The sequence below is a fragment of the Salmo salar genome, chromosome 17, assembly GCF_965601325.2.
Source record: "Salmo salar chromosome 17, fSalSal1, whole genome shotgun sequence".
Classification (NCBI taxonomy): domain Eukaryota; kingdom Metazoa; phylum Chordata; class Actinopteri; order Salmoniformes; family Salmonidae; genus Salmo; species Salmo salar.
The window spans coordinates 24,442,802-24,463,523 of NC_138307.1; the positions used below are offsets into that span (position 1 = coordinate 24,442,802).

General features: G+C 43.2%; 1 protein-coding gene across 1 annotated transcript in view; it reads left to right on the forward strand.

The window, feature by feature from the left end:
• The first annotated feature begins 1,615 nt into the window (after positions 1-1,615).
• Positions 1,616-20,722, forward strand: part of LOC106574802 (DNA-binding protein SATB2) — a 48,572-nt gene continuing 29,465 nt past the window's right edge. Inside the window, exons 1-3 of the mRNA XM_082963638.1 lie at positions 1,616-2,210; positions 14,124-14,339; positions 17,068-17,265. Coding sequence (XP_082819764.1) covers positions 14,168-14,339; positions 17,068-17,265 — 370 coding nt within the window. The 5' untranslated portion in view covers positions 1,616-2,210; positions 14,124-14,167. The remainder of the gene's footprint in view (positions 2,211-14,123; positions 14,340-17,067; positions 17,266-20,722) is intronic.

Genomic DNA, 20,722 nt, shown 5'->3' on the forward strand with positions numbered 1-20,722 from the left:
TAAATTAATTACTTTATAGTTGATTGTTGAAGGTAAGAGAATAGTTCTGAATAATGATGGTTTGTGAAGACCTGTAAATAGCAAAGTTGAGGCTTTTTGTTGGCTGTATAAAATGTCCGTAGGGTTGCGCTGTTTTCACGTCAAATGCTACCACTATTTCGGGGCCCACTGTCTCTCTTGAATATTCATTCTACTAATGTCAACATAGCCAATAAAAAGTCTCGTCAACTAGGTTGGTTGGTGGCCGACTTACTTGTGGCGATGGACTGTCAAATTTCAGTCTGCAAGTTGTAATTATCTAACTCAGGTGAGAAACAAAGCTCCATTTTGTAATTATTTAAACATTGTATTTCATACAATTTCGACGACCTGGTGCAGCTTGTCTAAAAACCTGTTGCACGTACTGTAGACCTATAACTACTCAACGGCTAGACTGTAACTTATTGCTGCATGTTTGGTATTTTGACTGATATGTTAACTTGGGTGTTTTATTGATATGCAATTTTGTTGACTACAAAACGTGTTATGCCCCTGACAAAAAGTGGAATATTTCATAACAACGTGAACAACATTATAATGAAATATTATTTAAACGTATAAATCAAATGAAAATAATGTATATCATGCACTCACAGGAAATATAGTCCAGTAGGCCTAGTTACAGAAAGCCTGTGGCCACGACCAATTTACTACAGTCATTTAACATGCCGCCAACACAGTGTGAATGTTCGTTTGTACAGACGTTATGTACGCCGACGCCTAACACCTTATATATAGACTATCTAGGTATTAGTTGTAAGCCTATAAACGTGTTGGCAATCAGAACGCTGTTTTTATAGTCGAGAAACAAAATATTTTTAACACATGGCGTTTATGTAGGCCCTGGGTCTGTCTTGTGAAAATGTTATACTATTTTATCAGGCTATACCCTGTACATGTGAATTAAGTATATCATAATGTGTGTGTGTGTGTGTGTGTGTGTGTGTGTGTGTGTGTGTGTGTGTGTGTGTGTGTGTGTGTGTGTGTGTGTGGTGAGAATCCATGAGAAACATTCTCTCGGTTACACTAATTTTCTAGTTGCTCGCGCATCTTTTTTCCTCAACAAGAGTAGAAAAACATTTCTTCTGACTCGGGTTAGTTAATAGGAAGTAAGTGAAACCAACCTTACATTTACGACACTCAACTGATTGCTATAGTCTTGATATAGGATTTGATTTGAATTATGTTAGTCATTTAATCATAAATATTGCATGAGTTTTAGGCATATGTATTGCACGTCGAGGAGGACATTATAACGCGGTTACGCACAAGGCAAACGCTATCGACCTTTGTTCTGTTTAAATACCAGGACATCCAGGTTAAGCGTTTGACTGTAGTCTACATGATGTGTGAGAATGATCTCTTGAAAGTTCACAATTGAGAGGAGACAGATTGCACCCCGATATTGTGATCGATAGGCCAATGTCAATTGTTGACGTTCCAGATATTTTTGGATCACCTGCTCAAAAGTGAGGAGCTCCATTTTGATTAGCATGAAAGCCGTCCATGTGCAATGTCACAAAGGCCAATGACTGATGTTGAATGGATATACAGTATAATAGCTTCTGATACCTCCTCCTTTATATCGTAATAGCATCTGATACCTCCTCTCTCGCTCCCTGTCAAACGAAGTCTCCGTTTACTCCCTCTCTCGTATCATCTATAGCATAACCAACGGTCCGATATTTGGTTACCTTGCTGCTTCCACTATTCGTTTAGCCCATCTATGGCTCCGGTAGTAAAGACAAAGTAACATTCTAACTTCATATCTTCAGGAAAGAAAGGAATAAATGAACAAACGTGGAATCATGAGTTGTGCTGCCTGTCGTCCATCCCCTCGAGCGCATTATAGGCGGTTCAATCTAGGAGCTCCGACAGTGAGGCTCTCTCTCTCTCTCTCCACCCCCTTCACACACAAACAAACACGCAAGCAAGCACACAGAGCGTATTTCCCCTATCTGCCTTATATATCGTCTTCTCGCTCGCGCTCTGTCAAGCTGCTTTGCTATCATACTCAAGTAGAGCGCGGAGAAGAACCATCGAGCTCCGAGTGACGGATATCCCACTTCTGCTCCCCGAAACATCCCCAAGTCCAGCCCTGGATTCAATACTTATCATCAATGGACAGAGCTTTCTACCCAACCAGGCGAGGTACAGACACCACGTAAACAGTGAGTAAAACTTGTTCACCTACTCTTTTTATTATGAGCTTTACCTTTTCAGTCAGCTTTAGCCTACTTTACCAACATTACAAATACAAATAAAAGTATTAGGTGTCCGTTTATAACAATGATAATGACAACAATGGTTCAAGGCGTAATTCTAATCGTAATAGTAATATTTTAAAGGATAAAAATGCTATTCATTAATGATCGTTAATATTAGGCCCAAGACAATATACATTTAATCAATGTATCAACAATGTTCTGGTCGTGCGTCTCGCCTGAATAATTGGCTATTAAAAAGAATAGCCTAAATGGGTGAAGAATACAAATTATAAGCAAGGCGTCAATGTTTTGGCGATAATTTAGGTAAATAATGCTCTATCATTAGGCTACCATATAATAATTATTATTAGCTATGATAATAATATTTGGTTTGGATTATATTATCTCATATTTAGATTTTTCATGTAGCCTAACACGTTTAGATTTCAGATAACAATAAATGTAGATTATACATTCCACATTAACAATAAAGTTTATCAACAGCTTTACTACTGACAATTATTATAATTATAATAATTATTATACTTTTATAATTCTACTTGAGGAGTGTGTACGTTGTGATTTAAATCATTACGCAAAACAAAGACGAACTCACTGTGTTGACTGCAAAATACATTTAGCACGGCTTAGTATCAGGTCGAGCCTATATCAATTTGCAATTTTCCATTCTAATTCATTTAGGACAATTTATCACATTGCGTACCTAACTATCCAACATGCATTATCTTAGTGAAATTAGTTTCGTTGTGGAGTTTGAAAATGGAGTGCTACTGACTTATTACTCTACCTTTAGAGTTTTATTTCAACTTTTAATTTATACAAGTAAAAGGCGTAGTGTCCCGAGTCAAACCATTGGCTATAGGTCGGCCTATAGAGCTACTTTTTGATTGAGACGTTGACGTATCAATACTTTTCCATGTGTATATTCTCAACTGCATTTAAATGTTTTATCGGAAACACGTCACGGGTCAAATTAAGGAATTTTAGCGCGTTTGAATGTTCATATGTTGAAGACAAACGAATGAGCAACCGGACTGAGCAAGCGGTCTTGCACCATAAGGTGAATACATAATCACCCTACCCTGCATAAATGTCTACAACCTTTCATTAAAAAAGTCATCTAAAATGTAACATTTATAAGCTGGCCACATTTTTTGCTCAAACGTTTTTACAGCGAGAGAAAGAGCAGCGTTGCTCTCAGCCAGACGAAGCCTATTGTCCCCAAAAACGTCAACAGCAGTAATTTAGTGGTTCCACTAAAATGCCGGTTTCATTTGGATAAACTTGGTTTCACTGCGGTATGCCAAGTGGAGAGAAAAAAGTTGTTCCTCCAGCTTTCTGTTCATTTCTCTCCCCCAAAATAAAAACTTCAGGGCTTGACTATTTAAAAAAAATTACTGAATGAAATGCCCCCTTACCATTTTGCTACTTTAACGTTATTTGATTATATGTAAAACAGTACATGCAAAAGCTAGGCCTCTTACCATGGGTGTGTCTCCCTCATTAAGCATACAGTTAAATGGTTAATTCAAATAAAATCCTATTTTTATTCATCACATGCTTCATAAACAATAGGTGTAGACTAGCAGTGAAATGTTTACTTAAGGCCCTTCCCAACAATGCAGAGAACAAGAAAATAGACAAATAATAGAAAAGTAAAAGATGTAATCAGACTGTAAGTAATAATACATTCACAATGAGTAATGATAACTTGGCTACAGTGCATTCGGAAAGTATTCAGACCCCTTGACTTTTTCCACATTTTGTTACTTTACAGCCTTATTCTAAAATTGATTAAATTGTTTTTCCCCTGATCAATCTACACACAATACCACATGATGACAAAACAAAAACAGGTTTTTGGACATTTTTGCAAATGTACAACAAAAAAAACCCGGAAATATGACATTTATATAAATATTCAGACCATTTACTCAGTACTTTGTTGAAGCACCTTTGGCAGCAATTACAGCCTTAAGTTGTCTTGGATATGATGCTACAAGCTTGGCACAGCTATTTTCAGGTATCTCCAGAGATGTTCGATCAGGTCCAAGTCCGGGCTCTGGATGGGCCACTCAAGAACATCAGGGACTCCTGCGTTGTCACTCCTGCCTTGTCTTGGCTGTGTGCTTAGAGTTTTTGTCCGGTTGGAAGGTGAACCTTCTACCCATTCTGAGGTCCTTAGCCCATTCTGAGGTCCTGAGGTTTTCATCAAAGATCTCTCTGTAGTTTGCTCCGTTCATCTTTGCCTCGATCCTGACAAGTCTCCCAGTCCCTGCCGCTGAAAGACATCCCCACAGCATGATGCTGCCACCACCATGCTTCTCAGTAGGGATGGTACCAGGTTTCCTCCAGAATTGACACTTGGTATTCAGGCCAAATAGTTTAATCTTGGTTTCATCAGTCCAGAGAATCTTGTTTCTCATGGTCTGAGAGTCCTTTAGGTGCCTTTTGGCAAACTCCAAGCAGGCTGTTATGTACCTTTTACTGAGGAGTGGCTTCCGTCTGGCCACTCTAACATAAAGGCCTGATTGATGGAGTGCTGCAGAGATGGTTGTCCTTCTGGAAGGTTCTCCCATCTCCACAGAGGAACTCTGGAGCTCTGTCACCTCCCTGACCAAGGACCTTCTCCCCCGATTTCTCAGTTTGGTGGGGCTGCCAGCTCTAGAAAGAGTCTTGGTGGTTCCAAACTTCTTCCATTTAAGAATAATGGAGGCCACGTGTTCTTGGGGATCTTCAATGCTGCAGACATTTTTTGGTACGCTTCCCCGCATATGAGCCTTGACACAATCCTGTCTCGGAGCTCAACGGCCAATTCCTTCCACCTCATGGCTTGGTTTTTGCTCTGACATGCACTGTCAACTCTGGGACCTTATATAGACAGGCCTTTCCAAATCATGTCCAATCAATTGAATTTACCACAGGTGGACTCCAATCAAGTTGTAGAAACATCTCAAGGATGATCAATGGAAACAGGATGCACCTGAGCTCAATTTCGAGTCTCATGGCAAAGGGTCTGAATACTTCTGTAAATAAGGTATTTCTGGCTTCAATAAATTAGCAAAAATGAGCAAAAACCTGTTTTTACTTTGTTATTATGGGGTATTGCGTGTAGACTGATGAGAAAAATGTTTTATTTAATCAATTTCAGAATAAGGCTGTTACGTAACAAAATGTGGAAAAAGGGAATGGGTCTGAATACTTTCTGAATGCACAGTATACACAAGGGGTATCAGTGCCAAGTCGATGTGCAGGGATACAAGGTCATTTAGTTAGATATGTACATATACCTAGGATTAAGTGACTGATAATTAACAGTAGCAGCAGCATACCGTATGTGATCAGACAAAAATGTTAGTGGAAAAAGCTTCAATGCAGATAGTCCAGGTTGCTATTTGGTTAACTATTTAACAAACTATATATTTAGCTGTCTTGTTTAGCAGTCTCATGGCTAGGGGGTAGAAGCTGTTCAGGGACCTGTTGGTAACAGACTTGGTGCATCGGTACCGCTTGCCATGCTGTAGCAGAGAGAACAGTCTATGACTTGCGTGGCAGGAGTCCTTGACAATTTTTAGGGCCTTCCTCTGACACCACCTGGTATAGAGGTCCTGGATAGCAGGGAGCTCGGTCACAGTAATGTACTGGGCCTGACGCACAATCCTCTGTAGCGCCTTGTGGTCGGATGCCAAGCAGTTACCATACCAAGCGGTGATGCAGCCAGTCAAGATACTCTCAATGGTGCTGCTGTATAACTGAGGATCTGAGGGCCCATGACAAATCTTTTCAGCCTCCTGAGGGGAAGAGGCATTGTTGTACCATCTTCACGCCTGTGTTGGGGTGTTTGGACCATTATAGATCCTTGGTGATGTGGACACCGAGGAACTTGAAGCTCTCGACCCGCTCCACTGTAGCCCTGTTGATGTGAATGGGGGCGTACTAGGCCCTCCGTTTCTGTAGTCCACGATCATCTCCTTTGTCTTGCTGATGTTGAGGGAGAGGTTGTTGTTCTGGCACCACACTGCCAGGTCTCTGTCCTCCCCCCTATAGGCTGTCTCATCGTCGTTGGTAATCAGGCCTACCACTGTCGTGTTGTCGGCAAACTTAATGATGGTGTTGGAGTCATGCGTGGCCAAGTAGTCATGGGTGAACAGAGTAAATGAGGAGACTAAGCACCCACCCCTGAGGGGCCCCTGTGTTGAGGGTCAGTGTGGCGGATGTGCTGTTGCCTACCCTCACCGCCTGTGGGCGGCTCGTCAGGAAGTCCAGTTTCAGAAGGAGGTGTTCTGTGCCAGGGTCCTTAGCTTTGTGATGAGCTTGGAGGGCACTATGGTGTTGAACGCTGAGCTGTAGTCAACAACAGCATTCTTACATGGGTGTTCCTCTTGTCCAGATGGGAAATGGTAGTGTAAGAGTGCAATAGAGACTGCATCATCTGGGGCCTCCCAAGTGGGGCTGAGGTCTAAGGCACTGCTAGAGGTGTCACTACAGACCTGGGTTCGATCCAAGGCCTTGATCGGGATTCCCATAGTGCGGTGCACAATTGGCCCAGCATCGTCTGGGTTTGGCCAGGGGGGCTTTACTTAACTCATTGCGCTCTAGTCATTTTTTGTGGCGGGCCGGGCGCCTGCAGGCTGACCTTGGTCGTCGGTTGAATGGTGTTTCCTCCGACACATTGGTGCGGCTGCTTTTAGGGTTAAGCGGGCGGGGGTTAAGAAGCGCGGTTTGGTGGGACATGTTTCGGAGGACACTCGACCTTCGCCTCCGAGCCTGTTGTGGAGTTGCAGAGATGAGACAAGATCAAAATTGGGGTGAAAAAAAGGCACAAAAAAATGACATTACGTCATCTGTGGATCTGTTGGGGGCAGTATGTGAATTGGAATGGGTCCCGGGTGAGTGGGATTAAGGTGTTGATGTGAGCCATGACCAACCTTTCAAAGCATTTCATGGATACAGATGTGAGTGCTTTGGGGCGATTGTCATTTAGACAGGTTACCTTGGCGTTCTTGGGCACAGGGACTATGGTGGGCTGCTTGAAACATGTAGGTATTACAGACAGTGAAGTCAGTGAAGACACTTGCCAGCTGGTCAGTGCACGCTCGGAGTACACGTCTTGGTAATCCGTCTGACCCTGCGGCCTTGTGAATGTTAACCTGTTTAAAGGTCTTGCTCACATCGGTTATGGAGAGCGTTATCACACAGTTGTCCTGAACAGCTGGTGCTCTAATGCATGGTTCAGTGTTGCTTGCCTCGAAGCGAACATAGAAGGCATATAGCTCGTCTGGTATGCTCGTGTCACTGGGCAGCTCACAGCTGGGTTTTCCTTTGTAATCTGGGATAGTTTGCTAGCCCTGCCACATCCAACGAGCGCCAGAGCTGGCGTAGTACTGTAGGATTCGATCTTAGTCCTGTATTGACACTTTGCCAGTGTGATGGTTCGTCGGAGGTCATTGCGGGATTTTGTATAAGCGTCCCGATTAGTGTCCCACTCCTTGAAAGCGGTGCTCTAGCCTTTAGCTCAGTGCGAATGTTGGCTGTAATCCATGTCTTCTGGTTGGGATAAACTTATTAATAAAGCCGAAGACTGGTGTGGTAAAATCCTGAATGTTATCGGATGAATCCCAGAACATATTCCAGTCTGTACAAGTGAAACAGTCCTGTAGCTTAGCATCCGCTTTATCGGACCACTTCGCACTGGTACTTCCTGTTTGAGTTTTTACTTGTAAGCATGAAACAGTTGGATAGAGTTATGGTCAGATTTGCCAAATGGAGAAAGAGGGAGAGCCTTGTATGCATTTCTGTGTTTTGAGTAAAGTTGATCTAGAATTTTGTCAACCCTTGTTGTACAGGTGACATGCTGGTAAATATGTGGTAAAATGGATTTCAGTTTCCCTGCATTAAAATGACTGGCCACTAGGAGCACAGCCTCTGAATTTGCATTTTCTTGTTTGCTTATGGCGCTATACAGCTCGTTGAGTGTGGTCTTAATGCCAGCATCGGTTTGTGGTGGTAAATAGACAGCTATGAAAAACATAGATGAAAACTCTCATGGGAAATAGTATGGTTTGCAGCTTATCCTGAGGTATTCTAACAGGTGAGAAAAAACTCAAGATTTCCTTAACATTAGAGATTGCGCACCATCTGTTGTTAACAAAGAGAAGCTTTCAGTTTTCAGAATGAATGGGCATGGGCGGGCACTAGGCCTAGTTAATAAAAACATGCTTTGGTGTGGTAGGTTTGATTAAATTCCATCAATTGGCTCCATGTTTGAATTAAAGTTTGAGTTGAAACAAGTTATCAAACTAGCATTGAAAGGTATTTTGAAGAGAAAATAATTGAATGGTACTTTAATAAAATATGGCTTATGCAGTGCTGGGTTTTCACAGTGAATGGTATGACTGTGTGTTACTATGTTGACCCTGTGTTGTCTAGTACATTTGGCATCCGGGGGACGTGTGAGTGTAGTATACTGTAGTGAGTGTAGTATACTGTAGTGAGTGTAGTATACTGTAGTGAGTGTAGTATGCTCTGGTGAGTGTAATATACTGTAGTGAGTGTAGTATACTCTAGTGAGTGTAGTATACTGTAGTGCGTGAAGTATACTGTAGTGAGTGTAGTATACTGTAGTGAGTGTAGTATGCTCTAGTGAGTGTAGTATACTGTAGTGAGTGTAGTATTCTCTAGTGAGTGTAGTATACTGTAGTGAGTGTAGTATACTGTAGTGAGTGTAGTATACTGTAGTGAGTGTGGTTGCTCCAGTGTGTGGTCTCTATGTGTCTGTACAGTCTCCCAGTGTTGTACACTTGAAGTGGTTTTTGTGTGTCTGTATGTGTATGTTTATATTGAGAATGCATGGCCTTCATGAGGACAGGGTCTGAGTAGAAGTCTGTGTAAAGGTTCAAACCGGAACCGTTTTGTGACGGGAGCAGTTCATTTTATTTTTTTTGTAATAAGATATTGTCGAGGTGGCATCAGATTAGAGGCATGGCTTATTTGAGGCGTAGCTTCCAGATTTTTTGGTCACTTGTTAGCATAAATGTCATTCCTGTTCATCATGTTAAGTTTGTACATAGTAAATTATAATGTTCCTTGAATATTTATGCATGTTACATATTGTAATATAGTAATAACATTAACATTGCTGATTACATACAGTAATAAAGTGGTAACTATTCCACCTTTTGGATTTGCATAGGCTCTTGAGAAAGTCATACACCTCGTTTAGCCTCATTGAAGCTACAAAACGGTCAGTGTTCAACCTTAACATGTAACGGCAAAACAACAGAACAGATGAACAACAATGACATTTACTCTGACGGGGACCATAAAAGATCTATCCTAAAGCCACGCCCCTACTAAGCCACACCTCCACTACAGGGTGTCATTAAAGGTTCCTCCAAGAACCCCTCAACTAACCGAAGGTGCAAATATGGAGCATTGACTAGAAATGTTTCCTTGAGGATCTCCAACGTTCCTCAAGTCACTAATTCTAAGAGCGTACAGCATAATATTTATTATTATTATTATTATTGTTATTATTATTATTAATATTGTTATTATTGTTATTATTATTGTTATTGTTATTCTTATTATTGTCATTATTATTGTTGTTATTATTATTAGTATTGTTATTAATATTAATATTATTATTGTTATTATTATTGTTATTATTATTATTGTTATGATTATTATTTTGATTATTATTGTTGTTATTATTATTGTTATTATTATTGTTATTATCATTATTGTTATTGTTATTATTATTATTGTTGTTGTTATTATCGTTGTTGTTATTATTATTGTTATTATTATTATTGTTATTATCATTATTGTTATTATTATTATTATTGTTATTATTATTATTGTTGTTGTTATTATCATTGTTGTTATTATTATTGTTATTATCATTATTATCTTTAATAACAACGAGAAGAGGAAGGAACAACACCTAATAGACACTTGAAAATAAGAAATAGAAACATATATCATGTTAAATCTGAGTCTTTTAAAACCCCTTTTCTATGTGGTCCTTTTCATCACCAGACCATAAACATCATGTAGTGATGCATTGTTCACTTCTTATCAGTTACATCAGTCATATACTTCAACAGTCTCAATGACCGAGTAGCTGTAAACAGTCCAAGAGAGCATGTTGACGGCGTTGATATAGGAAGAGATCGACTGTCCACTCCGTCAAGCCTAATGTGTAGTGAACGTTCCATCATCCTCCGAGCTCTTGGAATATTCATACATAATACTCTCAATGAGGGGTTTGTATACAGCAACTCTTTTGTACAGGACTTTTTTTGTTGGTTACTCAGCCCCTGGATGCATTCCAAATGACACCCTATACCCTATAGTGTACTAGGTTTGACCAGAGCCTATATAGGGAATAGAGTGCCATTTGTGACAGCCCTTGTTCTGATCTAGTCGTGTGGCTCAAAGCTGGAGGCCACTGCTGTGTGATGTCATCAGATGTTATCAGGAGGAGATCTAATGTACTGATAGACATCCATCCATTCAATCAGTCTGACAACTGGCCACTGGACAAACTCACAGGATAGGACTGGTGTGATGAGAGGTGAAGTCAAGAGCTGTGAACACTAAAGTGTGTGTGTGTGTGTGTGTGTGTGTGTGTGTGTGTGTGTGTGTGTGTGTGTGTGTGTGTGTGTGTGTGTGTGTAGAGAGAGAGAGAGAGAGAGAGAGAGAGAGAGAGAGAGAGAGAGAGAGAGCGAGACCTATTTTGTCAGGGGTAGAGACTCCCAAAACATATCCTTCCCCTTCATACATGTCTGGTAATCATTTCTCCCTGTTAATGACTCTGGGTGCAGAGATGATGGGGGGCGGAGGGGAGGTATAATCCTGCGTCTGTCTTTCCCAAATCCCATGTAGACATGTTTATCAGAAGCAGATCTGCAATGCTCGGGGGGAATAGAGTGTTAGTCAATAGCTGTTAAGATTTATAAGCTTTTAATTACACAATGCTCTCCAATCAGGCCTAGCTCTCCCATAGTAGGCTAGCTCCCAGGGATCTGGTCCCATAGCATGATGTGTGGTGGCTGGACCAGAGAGGTAGAGACCAGGGATCTGGTCCCATAGCATGATGTGTGGTGGCTGGACCAGAGAGGTAGAGACCAGGGATCTGGTCCCATAGCATGATGTGTGGTGGCTGGACCAGAGAGGTAGAGACCAGGGATCTGGTCCCATTGCATGATGTGTGGTGGCTGGACCAGAGAGGTAGAGACCAGGGATCTGGTCCCATAGCATGATGTGTGGTGGCTGGACCAGAGAGGTAGAGACCAGGGATCTGGTCCCATAGCATGATGTGTGGTGGCTGGACCAGAGAGGTAGAGACCAGGGATCTGGTCCCATAGCATGATGTGTGGTGGCTGGACCAGAGAGGTAGAGACCAGGGATCTGGTCCCATAGCATGATGTGTGGTGGCTGGACCAGAGAGGTAGAGACCAGGGATCTGGTCAGATAGCATGATGTGTGGTGGCTGGACCAGAGAGGTAGAGACCAGGGATCTGGTCCCATTGCATGATGTGTGGTGGCTGGACCAGAGAGGGAGAGACCCGGGGTGGGGAAATAAATGATCTGAGCCAGCACTGTACAGTTCAGGTCAACATGATAGTGTGAAAATGGTATTAGACTGCTGCCTCAGATCACCCAGGTCCCTATGATATGTTATGGCTGGATCCCCACACTGTCAGGCCTAAGATGCCTCAGCTATGCAGTCCTATGGGAAATAAAGAAAGTGACTGGTCTTTCCAGTTAAACAGAGAGGCAGCTCGGGTTCTTCCGTATTACAATATTCTGAGTTTGTGTTGGAAGGCTCTTTTTAAAGGCTGTTATTAATTTGGCATGTGCTTTTTATTGTCATCATGTGCTGCTTTCAGGCCAGAATGGGTTAATTATCATGCCAGGGGAAACCACAGATTGTGAAACAAACACATCAGATTGCATGACAGATTGCCTCTTTACGTCTAGAGGGTGGTGGCAGACTGCAGTTCGAACCCATGTCTCCTGCACACCACGAGACTGTGTTAGCCCGCTGAGCTGAAGCCAGATAGGCAGCAGACTGCTCCTGCTTCTATAATAGTTGTGTGACAGTCTGGGGGTTCAAACCCGATTGTCCTGCCGGCCACAAGACTGTGTTAGCCCGGTGAGCTAAAGTCAGACAGCCAATGGAAGTGGTCAGATCTCAGACACGGTTACTCGAGGTTCCAAACCCCCTCCGTCTGCCCGAGGCACCAGTTACTTTAGCTCAGAACTTCTTGCTTTGGAGCGAAGATGGTTGCTCATGAATTGGGAACCTTTATGTCTTTAAAGTAGTGCATCAAGTAATAGCCTGTTGTTATAAATAACTTTGCCTGAAAAGCCAACTATCACCCCCTAGATTAGTGGCATAGCCTTTTGGTCAAACAGTAGACCTGGCTATACATACTGTATCATCTCTGGCCACAGACAGGGCGGCAGGTAGCCTCGTGGTTAGAGCGATGGCCCAGTAACTGAGAAGTTGTTGGTTCTAATCCCAGAGGTGAAGAAATAATCTGTTGATGTGCCCCTGAGCAAGGCACTAACCCTGATTTCTCCTGTAAGTCACTCTGGATAAGAGTGTCTGCTAAAGGACTGAACTGTAAATTGACAGGCCTGCCTAGCATGAGATTTGGTTATGTATGGATGAATATAGAGTCTGATAGCAGTCAGTGATATTATTTACAGCGAAGAGCCTGGTGATTTCCACCAGATGCTGGGTTTCTGTTTGTTTATTGTGGTCTGCTTTTTCTGCTCTCGTCATCTGTAAATAAAAAGTAATGTCTTCAGTATGGGAGGGTTGATGGGTACAGGGAGGAAATGACCACAGCACTCACGCCTCCAACACAGCATGAACGGATACAGCGCTCATCTCAGTGGGAGTTTGATACAACTAAAGGTTTTCATTTCAAAACGCTATTTATCCTTTTTCAGAAATGTTGAGAAATTAGCTTTTATTGTTTTTAAGAAATGATGAAACAGATTGGTGTTTTTTCACTATCTCATGTTGGCATGGGGTTGTTCAACAACAGACAGGTATTTGTTTAAAATCTATCACTTGATGGTTTCATTTCAGAGAGACAAATAATGAAATAGTTTTGCTAAATGCTACAATATCCACCTGACTCTCAGAGTAAGTAGTACTGCTAGGTTTTACTGTGACATTTACACTTTTCTTTTACATTTGTGACAGCAATATCTTTTTTTACAATAATAATTAAACACAGTCATATGAGATCTGTATGTAAAACATTTACATTTGAAATTTCGGTCATTTAGCATATGCTCTTATCCAGTGACTTACAGTAGGTGCATTCACCTTAAGATAGCTAGGTGAGACAACCACATACATTATCACAGTCAAATGAACAGGATACAAACATTCCATTCCAGCTAAACAACAGATATATATAGCACAATGGAACCAACGGAATCCTCCCAAAAGTGCAAATCAATTGACCCAATGCCTCTGGCTCTTTTCAAATGCTCAACATATCTGAAAGAAAACAGGTACTATTTAAACCCTGATCTGATTTGAAGGAGTCTCCACAATGTCAACACCAGTAAGATGTAGATACTTGCCTGTAGACTCCTAGATAAACTAAGTTTAGGGGAGGGTACACTGATCCTAGTTCAGTGTCTATGTTCAAGGGTAACTTCGTCCTAAAGAACAAATGCCTCCTCTATTTTCTCTTCCTCATTCTCTTCCCTCTCTCTCTCTCTCTCTCTCTCTCTCTCTCTCTCTCTCTCACTCTCTCTCTCCCTCTTTCCCTCTCTCTCTCTCTCTCTCTCTCTCTCTCTCTCTCTCTTCCCTGTCTGCAGGTCCGTACGCTCTGTTGGGAGTCCCTCCTGGAGGTTGGAGGGGGATGGAGCGTGGTGGTACTGAGAGCCCCTGTCTGCGGGACAGTCCCGAGCAGAGAGGGGACAGCCCGGACACCTGCGCCCCCCCGCCGGGCAAGATGAGCCGTCTAGAGGTCAACGGGAGCCCCACGGGTCCACGCACGCGCCTCAACGGCACCCCGTTACGGCCCCTCGGAGGTAGGGGAACACACAGAGGAACACATACACAAGCAGACACACACACACACACACACACACACACACACACACACACACACACACACACACACACACACACACACACACACACACACACACACACACACACACACACACACAGTCTTGCGCAGCTAACTTTGTGGGGACATATAATTCAGTACCATTCAAAGTCCTATTTTCCCTAACCCTTAACCCTAACCCTAACCTTAACCCTAGCCATAAACCTAATTCTAACCCTAACACTAACACTAATTCTAACCTTAACCCTAAACCCCCCCAGAAATAGCATTTTACCTTGTGGGGACCAACAAAATGTCCCCAGTTGGTCAAATGTTTGTTCATTTACTAGTTTAACACGTCCACTCACACACACGGACACACGGATAGACAGACAGACAGACAGGCAGACAGAGAGACACATATTTCCCTCAGATTACACAGATCCACAAAGAATTCCAAAACACACCCGATTTTGATAAACTCCCATATCTACTGGGTGAAATACCACAGTGTGACATCACAGCAGCAAGATTTGTGACCTGTTGCCACAAGAAAAGGTCAACCAGCGAAGAACAAACACCATTGTAAATACAACCCATATTTATGTTTATTTATTTTCCATTTTGTACTTTAACCATTTGTACATCGTTACAACACTGTATATATACACATAATATGCCATTTGTAATGTCTTTATTCTTTTGAAACATCTGTGAGTGTAATGTTTACTGTTGTCGTAAGGAGAAGCGGACCAAAGTGCAGCGTGTGTGTCGTTCCACATTTTATTTACACTGTGAAACTATGCAATACATACACATAAACTAAAGAACAAAACAACAAACCGTGATGCAGAGGTGAAACATACACTAACTCAAAAACAATCTCCCACAAACCCAGGTGGAAAAAAAAACCCTACTTAAGTATGATCTCCAATTAGAGACAACGAGGACCAGCTGCCTCTAATTGGAGATCATCCCAAACAAAACCCCAACATAGAAATACAAAACTAGACCCTGACAACATAGAAATAGAAAACATAGGAAAAAAAACCTGTCACGCCCTGACCTACTCTACCATAGAAAATAACATCTTTCTATGGTCAGGACGTGACAACTGTTAATTTTTATTGTTTATTTCACTTTTGTATATTATCTACCTCACTTGCATTGGCAATGTTAACAAATGTTTCCCATGCCAATAAAGCCCCTTTAATTGAATTGAGAGAGACAGAGAGTGAGAGAGAGAGAGAGAGAGAGACAGAGAGAGAGAGAGACAGAGAGAGAGAGAGAGAGAGAGAGACAGAGACAGAGACCAAAATAAGAGTGAGACAGACAGACAGACAGACAGACAGACAGACAGACAGACAGACAGACAGACAGACAGACAGACAGACAGACAGACAGACAGACAGACAGACAGACAGAGAAGAGAAGAGAAGAGAAGAGAAGAGAAGAGAAGAGAAGAGAAGAGAAGAGAAGAGAAGAGAAGAGAAGAGAAGAGAAGAGAAGAGAAGAGAAGAGAAGAGAAGAGAAGAGAGAAGGATTCCTCCTCATAGCCATGGCTTTCTGCTAGTGTTAATGAGGGAGCTGTCTTTGAACAGGGGGAAATCAGCCTCTCTGTTTAAACCACAGTATGGCGGTGTGGAATGGGCCACACACATGCTATCCTAACACTATAGTCCAGAGAGCAGTTTATGTACAGTGTATGTTCACTTGTAGGGACATATACACACACTTCCACAAATGCGTGCGTGCGTGCGTACGCGCCACACACACACACACACACACACACACACACACACACACACACACACACACACACACACACACACACACACACCCTAGCTGAGTTATTGGGATATAGCGTGCCTGGTGAGACTTGGTTTCCTGGAGTTCATTTGTCGTTGTGCTGTCAGTAGCTTGATTGATTCCTCCAAATTACTACTCCTTGAGGATTAGCTGAGTACGATGGAGGGTTTCAGGCTTGGAAAAGTCACAGTTTCATGACTAAAGCAAATTATCAAATTATTCACTGGTCTCTTTTTTAATCCGTGAAAGACATCAGAATGATGTCCTTAATTTGTTATGAGTGGTTCAGAAAATGACTTCATGCAAGACGTTGATATGTGCTGTGTGTGAGTGCTTAGCAGTTAAGAGTGTTGGGACAATAACTGAAAGGTCACTGGTTCAAATCCCAGAGTAGACTAAGTGATGAATCTGTCGATGTGCCCTTCAGCAAGGCACTTAGCCCTAATTGCTCTGGATAAGTGTCTGCTAAATGATGATGAGTAATAACTGAGCTAATCTTCTAGCCCTCCCTCTGTGTTCATATCAAGCCCAGGTTGTATTGGATTCATCATTTCTTTCTTACTGTAATGGAGAAGGTTGTTTATTGTCACTCAGTCCTCTCTCTCTCTTTCTCTCCCCTCCTCTCTCTCTCCCTCCCCTCCTGTCTCCCTGTATCTATCTCGCTCTCTCTCGCTCTCCCCCCTCCTCTCTCTCTCTCTCTCTCTCCCTGTCTCCCTGTCTCCCCCTGTCTCTCTCTCTCCCCCTCCTCCTGTCTCCCTGTCTCCTGTCTCTATCTCTCTCTCTCTCTCTCTCTCTCTCTCTCTCTCCATCCTCCACCTGTTTCTCTCTCTCTCTCTCTCTCTCCTCTCTCTCTCTCTCTCTCTCTCTCTCTCTCTCTCTCTCTCTCTCTCTCTCTCCAGGTCTGATGATCCCTGTGTACTGTGTAGTGGAGCAGGCAGATGGGGTCGTGTCTGGGGGTGTGGTCTCTGACGGGGATGGGCGTGGTGACAGACATGCTGAGTTTGTATTGGTTCGTAAGGACATCCTCTTTACCCAGCTGGTGGAGACAGCCCTCGTGGCCCTGGGCTACTCCCACAACTCAGCCGTGCAGGCGAGAGGTGAGTCAGATAGGACAGGAGTGTGTGTGCGAGGGTGTGTGTGGTGTGTGTGTGTGTTTGTTGGGGGGGGGGGGGGGTAGGTGTGTGCCTGTCAGAGGGTCAGAGAATTATCCTTTCTGAAAGAGCTGATCACAAACCACCTTTTAAATGTTTGCCGTCATGTATTTATCACTTAATCTGCTACTGGCAATATTACAAAACACACTTCATTTTGTAATTCAGTGATGAAAAACACACTGTGATTCTTGTTCATGTAAGCTGGTACAAGTTACAAAAGGAATGCAATTTACATGCGACCTAAAGTGAGAAAGGTCACACCAAGGCTGCTTCCAACCCTCCACAACAGTAAAACAGTCACACCAAGGCTGCTTCCAACCCTCCACAACAGTAAAACAGTCACACCAAGGCTGCTTCCAACCCTCCACAACAGTAAAACAGTCACACCAAGGCTTCTTCCAACCCTCCACAACAGTAAAACAGTCACACCAAGGCTGCTTCCAACCCTCCACAACAGTAAAACAGTCACACCAAGGCTGTTTCCAACCCTCCACAACAGTAAAACAGTCACACCAAGGCTTCTTCCAACCCTCCACAACAGTAAAACAGTCACACCAAGGCTGCTTCCAACCCTCCACAACAGTAAAACAGTCACACCAAGGCTGTTTCCAACCCTCCACAACAGTAAAACAGTCACACCAAGGCTGTTTCCAACCCTCCACAACAGTAAAACAGTCACACCAAGGCTGCTTCCAACCCTCCACAACAGTAAAACAGTCACACCAAGGCTGCTTCCAACCCTCCACAACAGTAAAACAGTCACACCAAGGCTGCTTCCAACCCTCCACAACAGTAAAACAGTCACACCAAGGCTGCTTCCAACCCTCCACAACAGTAAAACAGTCACACCAAGGCTGCTTCCAACCCTCCACAACAGTAAAACAGTCACACCAAGGCTGCTTCCAACCCTCCACAACAGTAAAACAGTCACACCAAGGCTGCTTCCAACCCTCCACAACAGTAAAACAGTCACACCAAGGCTGCTTCCAACCCTCCACAACAGTAAAACAGTCACACCAAGGCTGTTTCCAACCCTCCACAACAGTAAAACAGTCACACCAAGGCTTCTTCCAACCCTCCACAACAGTAAAACAGTCACACCAAGGCTGTTTCCAACCCTCCACAACAGTAAAACAGTCACACCAAGGCTGCTTCCAACCCTCCACAACAGTAAAACAGTCACACCAAGGCTGTTTCCAACCCTCCACAACAGTAAAACAGTCACACCAAGGCTTCTTCCAACCCTCCACAACAGTAAAACAGTCACACCAAGGCTGTTTCCAACCCTCCACAACAGTAAAACAGTCACACCAAGGCTGTTTCCAACCCTCCACAACAGTAAAACAGTCACACCAAGGCTGCTTCCAACCCTCCACAACAGTAAAACAGTCACACCAAGGCTGTTTCCAACCCTCCACAACAGTAAAACAGTCACACCAAGGCTGCTTCCAACCCTCCACAACAGTAAAACAGTCACACCAAGGCTGTTTCCAACCCTCCACAACAGTAAAACAGTCACACCAAGGCTGCTTCCAACCCTCCACAACAGTAAAACAGTCACACCAAGGCTGCTTCCAACCCTCCACAACAGTAAAACAGTCACACCAAGGCTGCTTCCAACCCTCCACAACAGTAAAACAGTCACACCACGTAAAGCCAAACATTGCTACAGGACAGAATAAATATAGACCAATGACTGAAATAAATACCTTGCCGGTCAACCCCAAAGAGCTGGTCGGCAGGTCATTTCAACATGTGACACTGAGCAGGTCGGCAGGTCATTTCAACATGTGACATTGAGCTGGTCGGCAGGTCATTTCAACATGTGACATTGAGCTGGTCGGCAGGTCATTTCAACATGTGACATTGAGCTGGTCGGCAGGTCATTTCAACATGTGACATTGAGCTGGTCGGCAGGTCATTTCAACATGTGACATTGAGCTGGTCGGCAGGTCATTTCAACATGTGACATTGAGCTGGTCGGCAGGTCATTTCAACATGTGACATCGAGCTGGTCGGCAGGTCATTTCAACATGTGACATTGAGCAGGTCGGCAGGTCATTTCAACATGTGACATTGAGCTGGTCGGCAGGTCATTTCAACATGTGACATTGAGCTGGTCGGCAGGTCATTTCAACATGTGACATTGAGCAGGTCGGCAGGTCATTTCAACATGTGACATTGAGCTGGTCGGCAGGTCATTTCAACATGTGACATTGAGCAGGTCGGCAGGTCATTTCAACATGTGACATTGAGCTGGTCGGCAGGTCATTTCAACATGTGACATTGAGCTGGTCGGCAGGTCATTTCAACATGTGACATTGAGCAGGTCGGCAGGTCATTTCAACATGTGACATTGAGCTGGTCGGCAGGTCATTTCAACATGTGACATTGAGCAGGTCGGCAGGTCATTTCAACATGTGACATTGAGCTGGTCGGCAGGTCATTTCAACATGTGACACTGAGCAGGTCGGCAGGTCATTTCAACATGTGACATTGAGCTGGTCGGCAGGTCATTTCAACATGTGACACTGAGCAGGTCGGCAGGTCATTTCAACATGTGACACTGAGCAGGTCAGAACAAAACAATCAGAACTAACATTATGAGGAATACTACTTCTGATCCATTTTTACCAAATGCCACTGTATCCACACACACACACACACACACACACACACACACACACCACACACACACACACACACACACACACACACACACACACACACACACACTATTGCAGATGGAGGCTGGCAGGCCGGGGCTATCTGTGTTTGATTGCCCTGATCCTAATGTGATTAGCCTTGTTTAGTTTAGCTGTTCCAGCCCTGGTCTTGAGGAAGGACAGGGGAATGTGTCTGTGTACACATCCCAGGATGCATTTCAGATGCAGAGGGAGAGAGAGGGTGGGGCGGGGGATGCAGTGTCTATATAGGGGCAGACTTCTTATCTTGCTTTTCTGTTGAACCAGCACTGTGTAGGCAAGCAGTCATGGGTCTTACTTAAATCACTGTCATTTCATACTTTGTAACGCCATTACTCTATCTCTGTTTGGATGTGGTTCAATTTCTAGAGTTCTATGCTCAGCCACAAGAGCGTTCAATGAATAATGGAAACACTCTAGATCAGGAGCGATAAGCGACCAATTCAAAATTAAAGTCTATGTCCTGATGCCCATTTCTAGTCATCCCCTATTTCCTTAATACTCACCTGTCTTTAGATCCGGAGATATCTCTCAGAGCTCTCTATATGATGTATATCTATTAACTCACCTGTCTTTAGATCCGGAGATATCTCTCAGAGCTCTCTATATGATGTATATCTATTAACTCACCTGTCTTTAGATCCAGAGATATCTCTCAGAGCTCTCTATATGATGTATATCTATTAACTCACGTG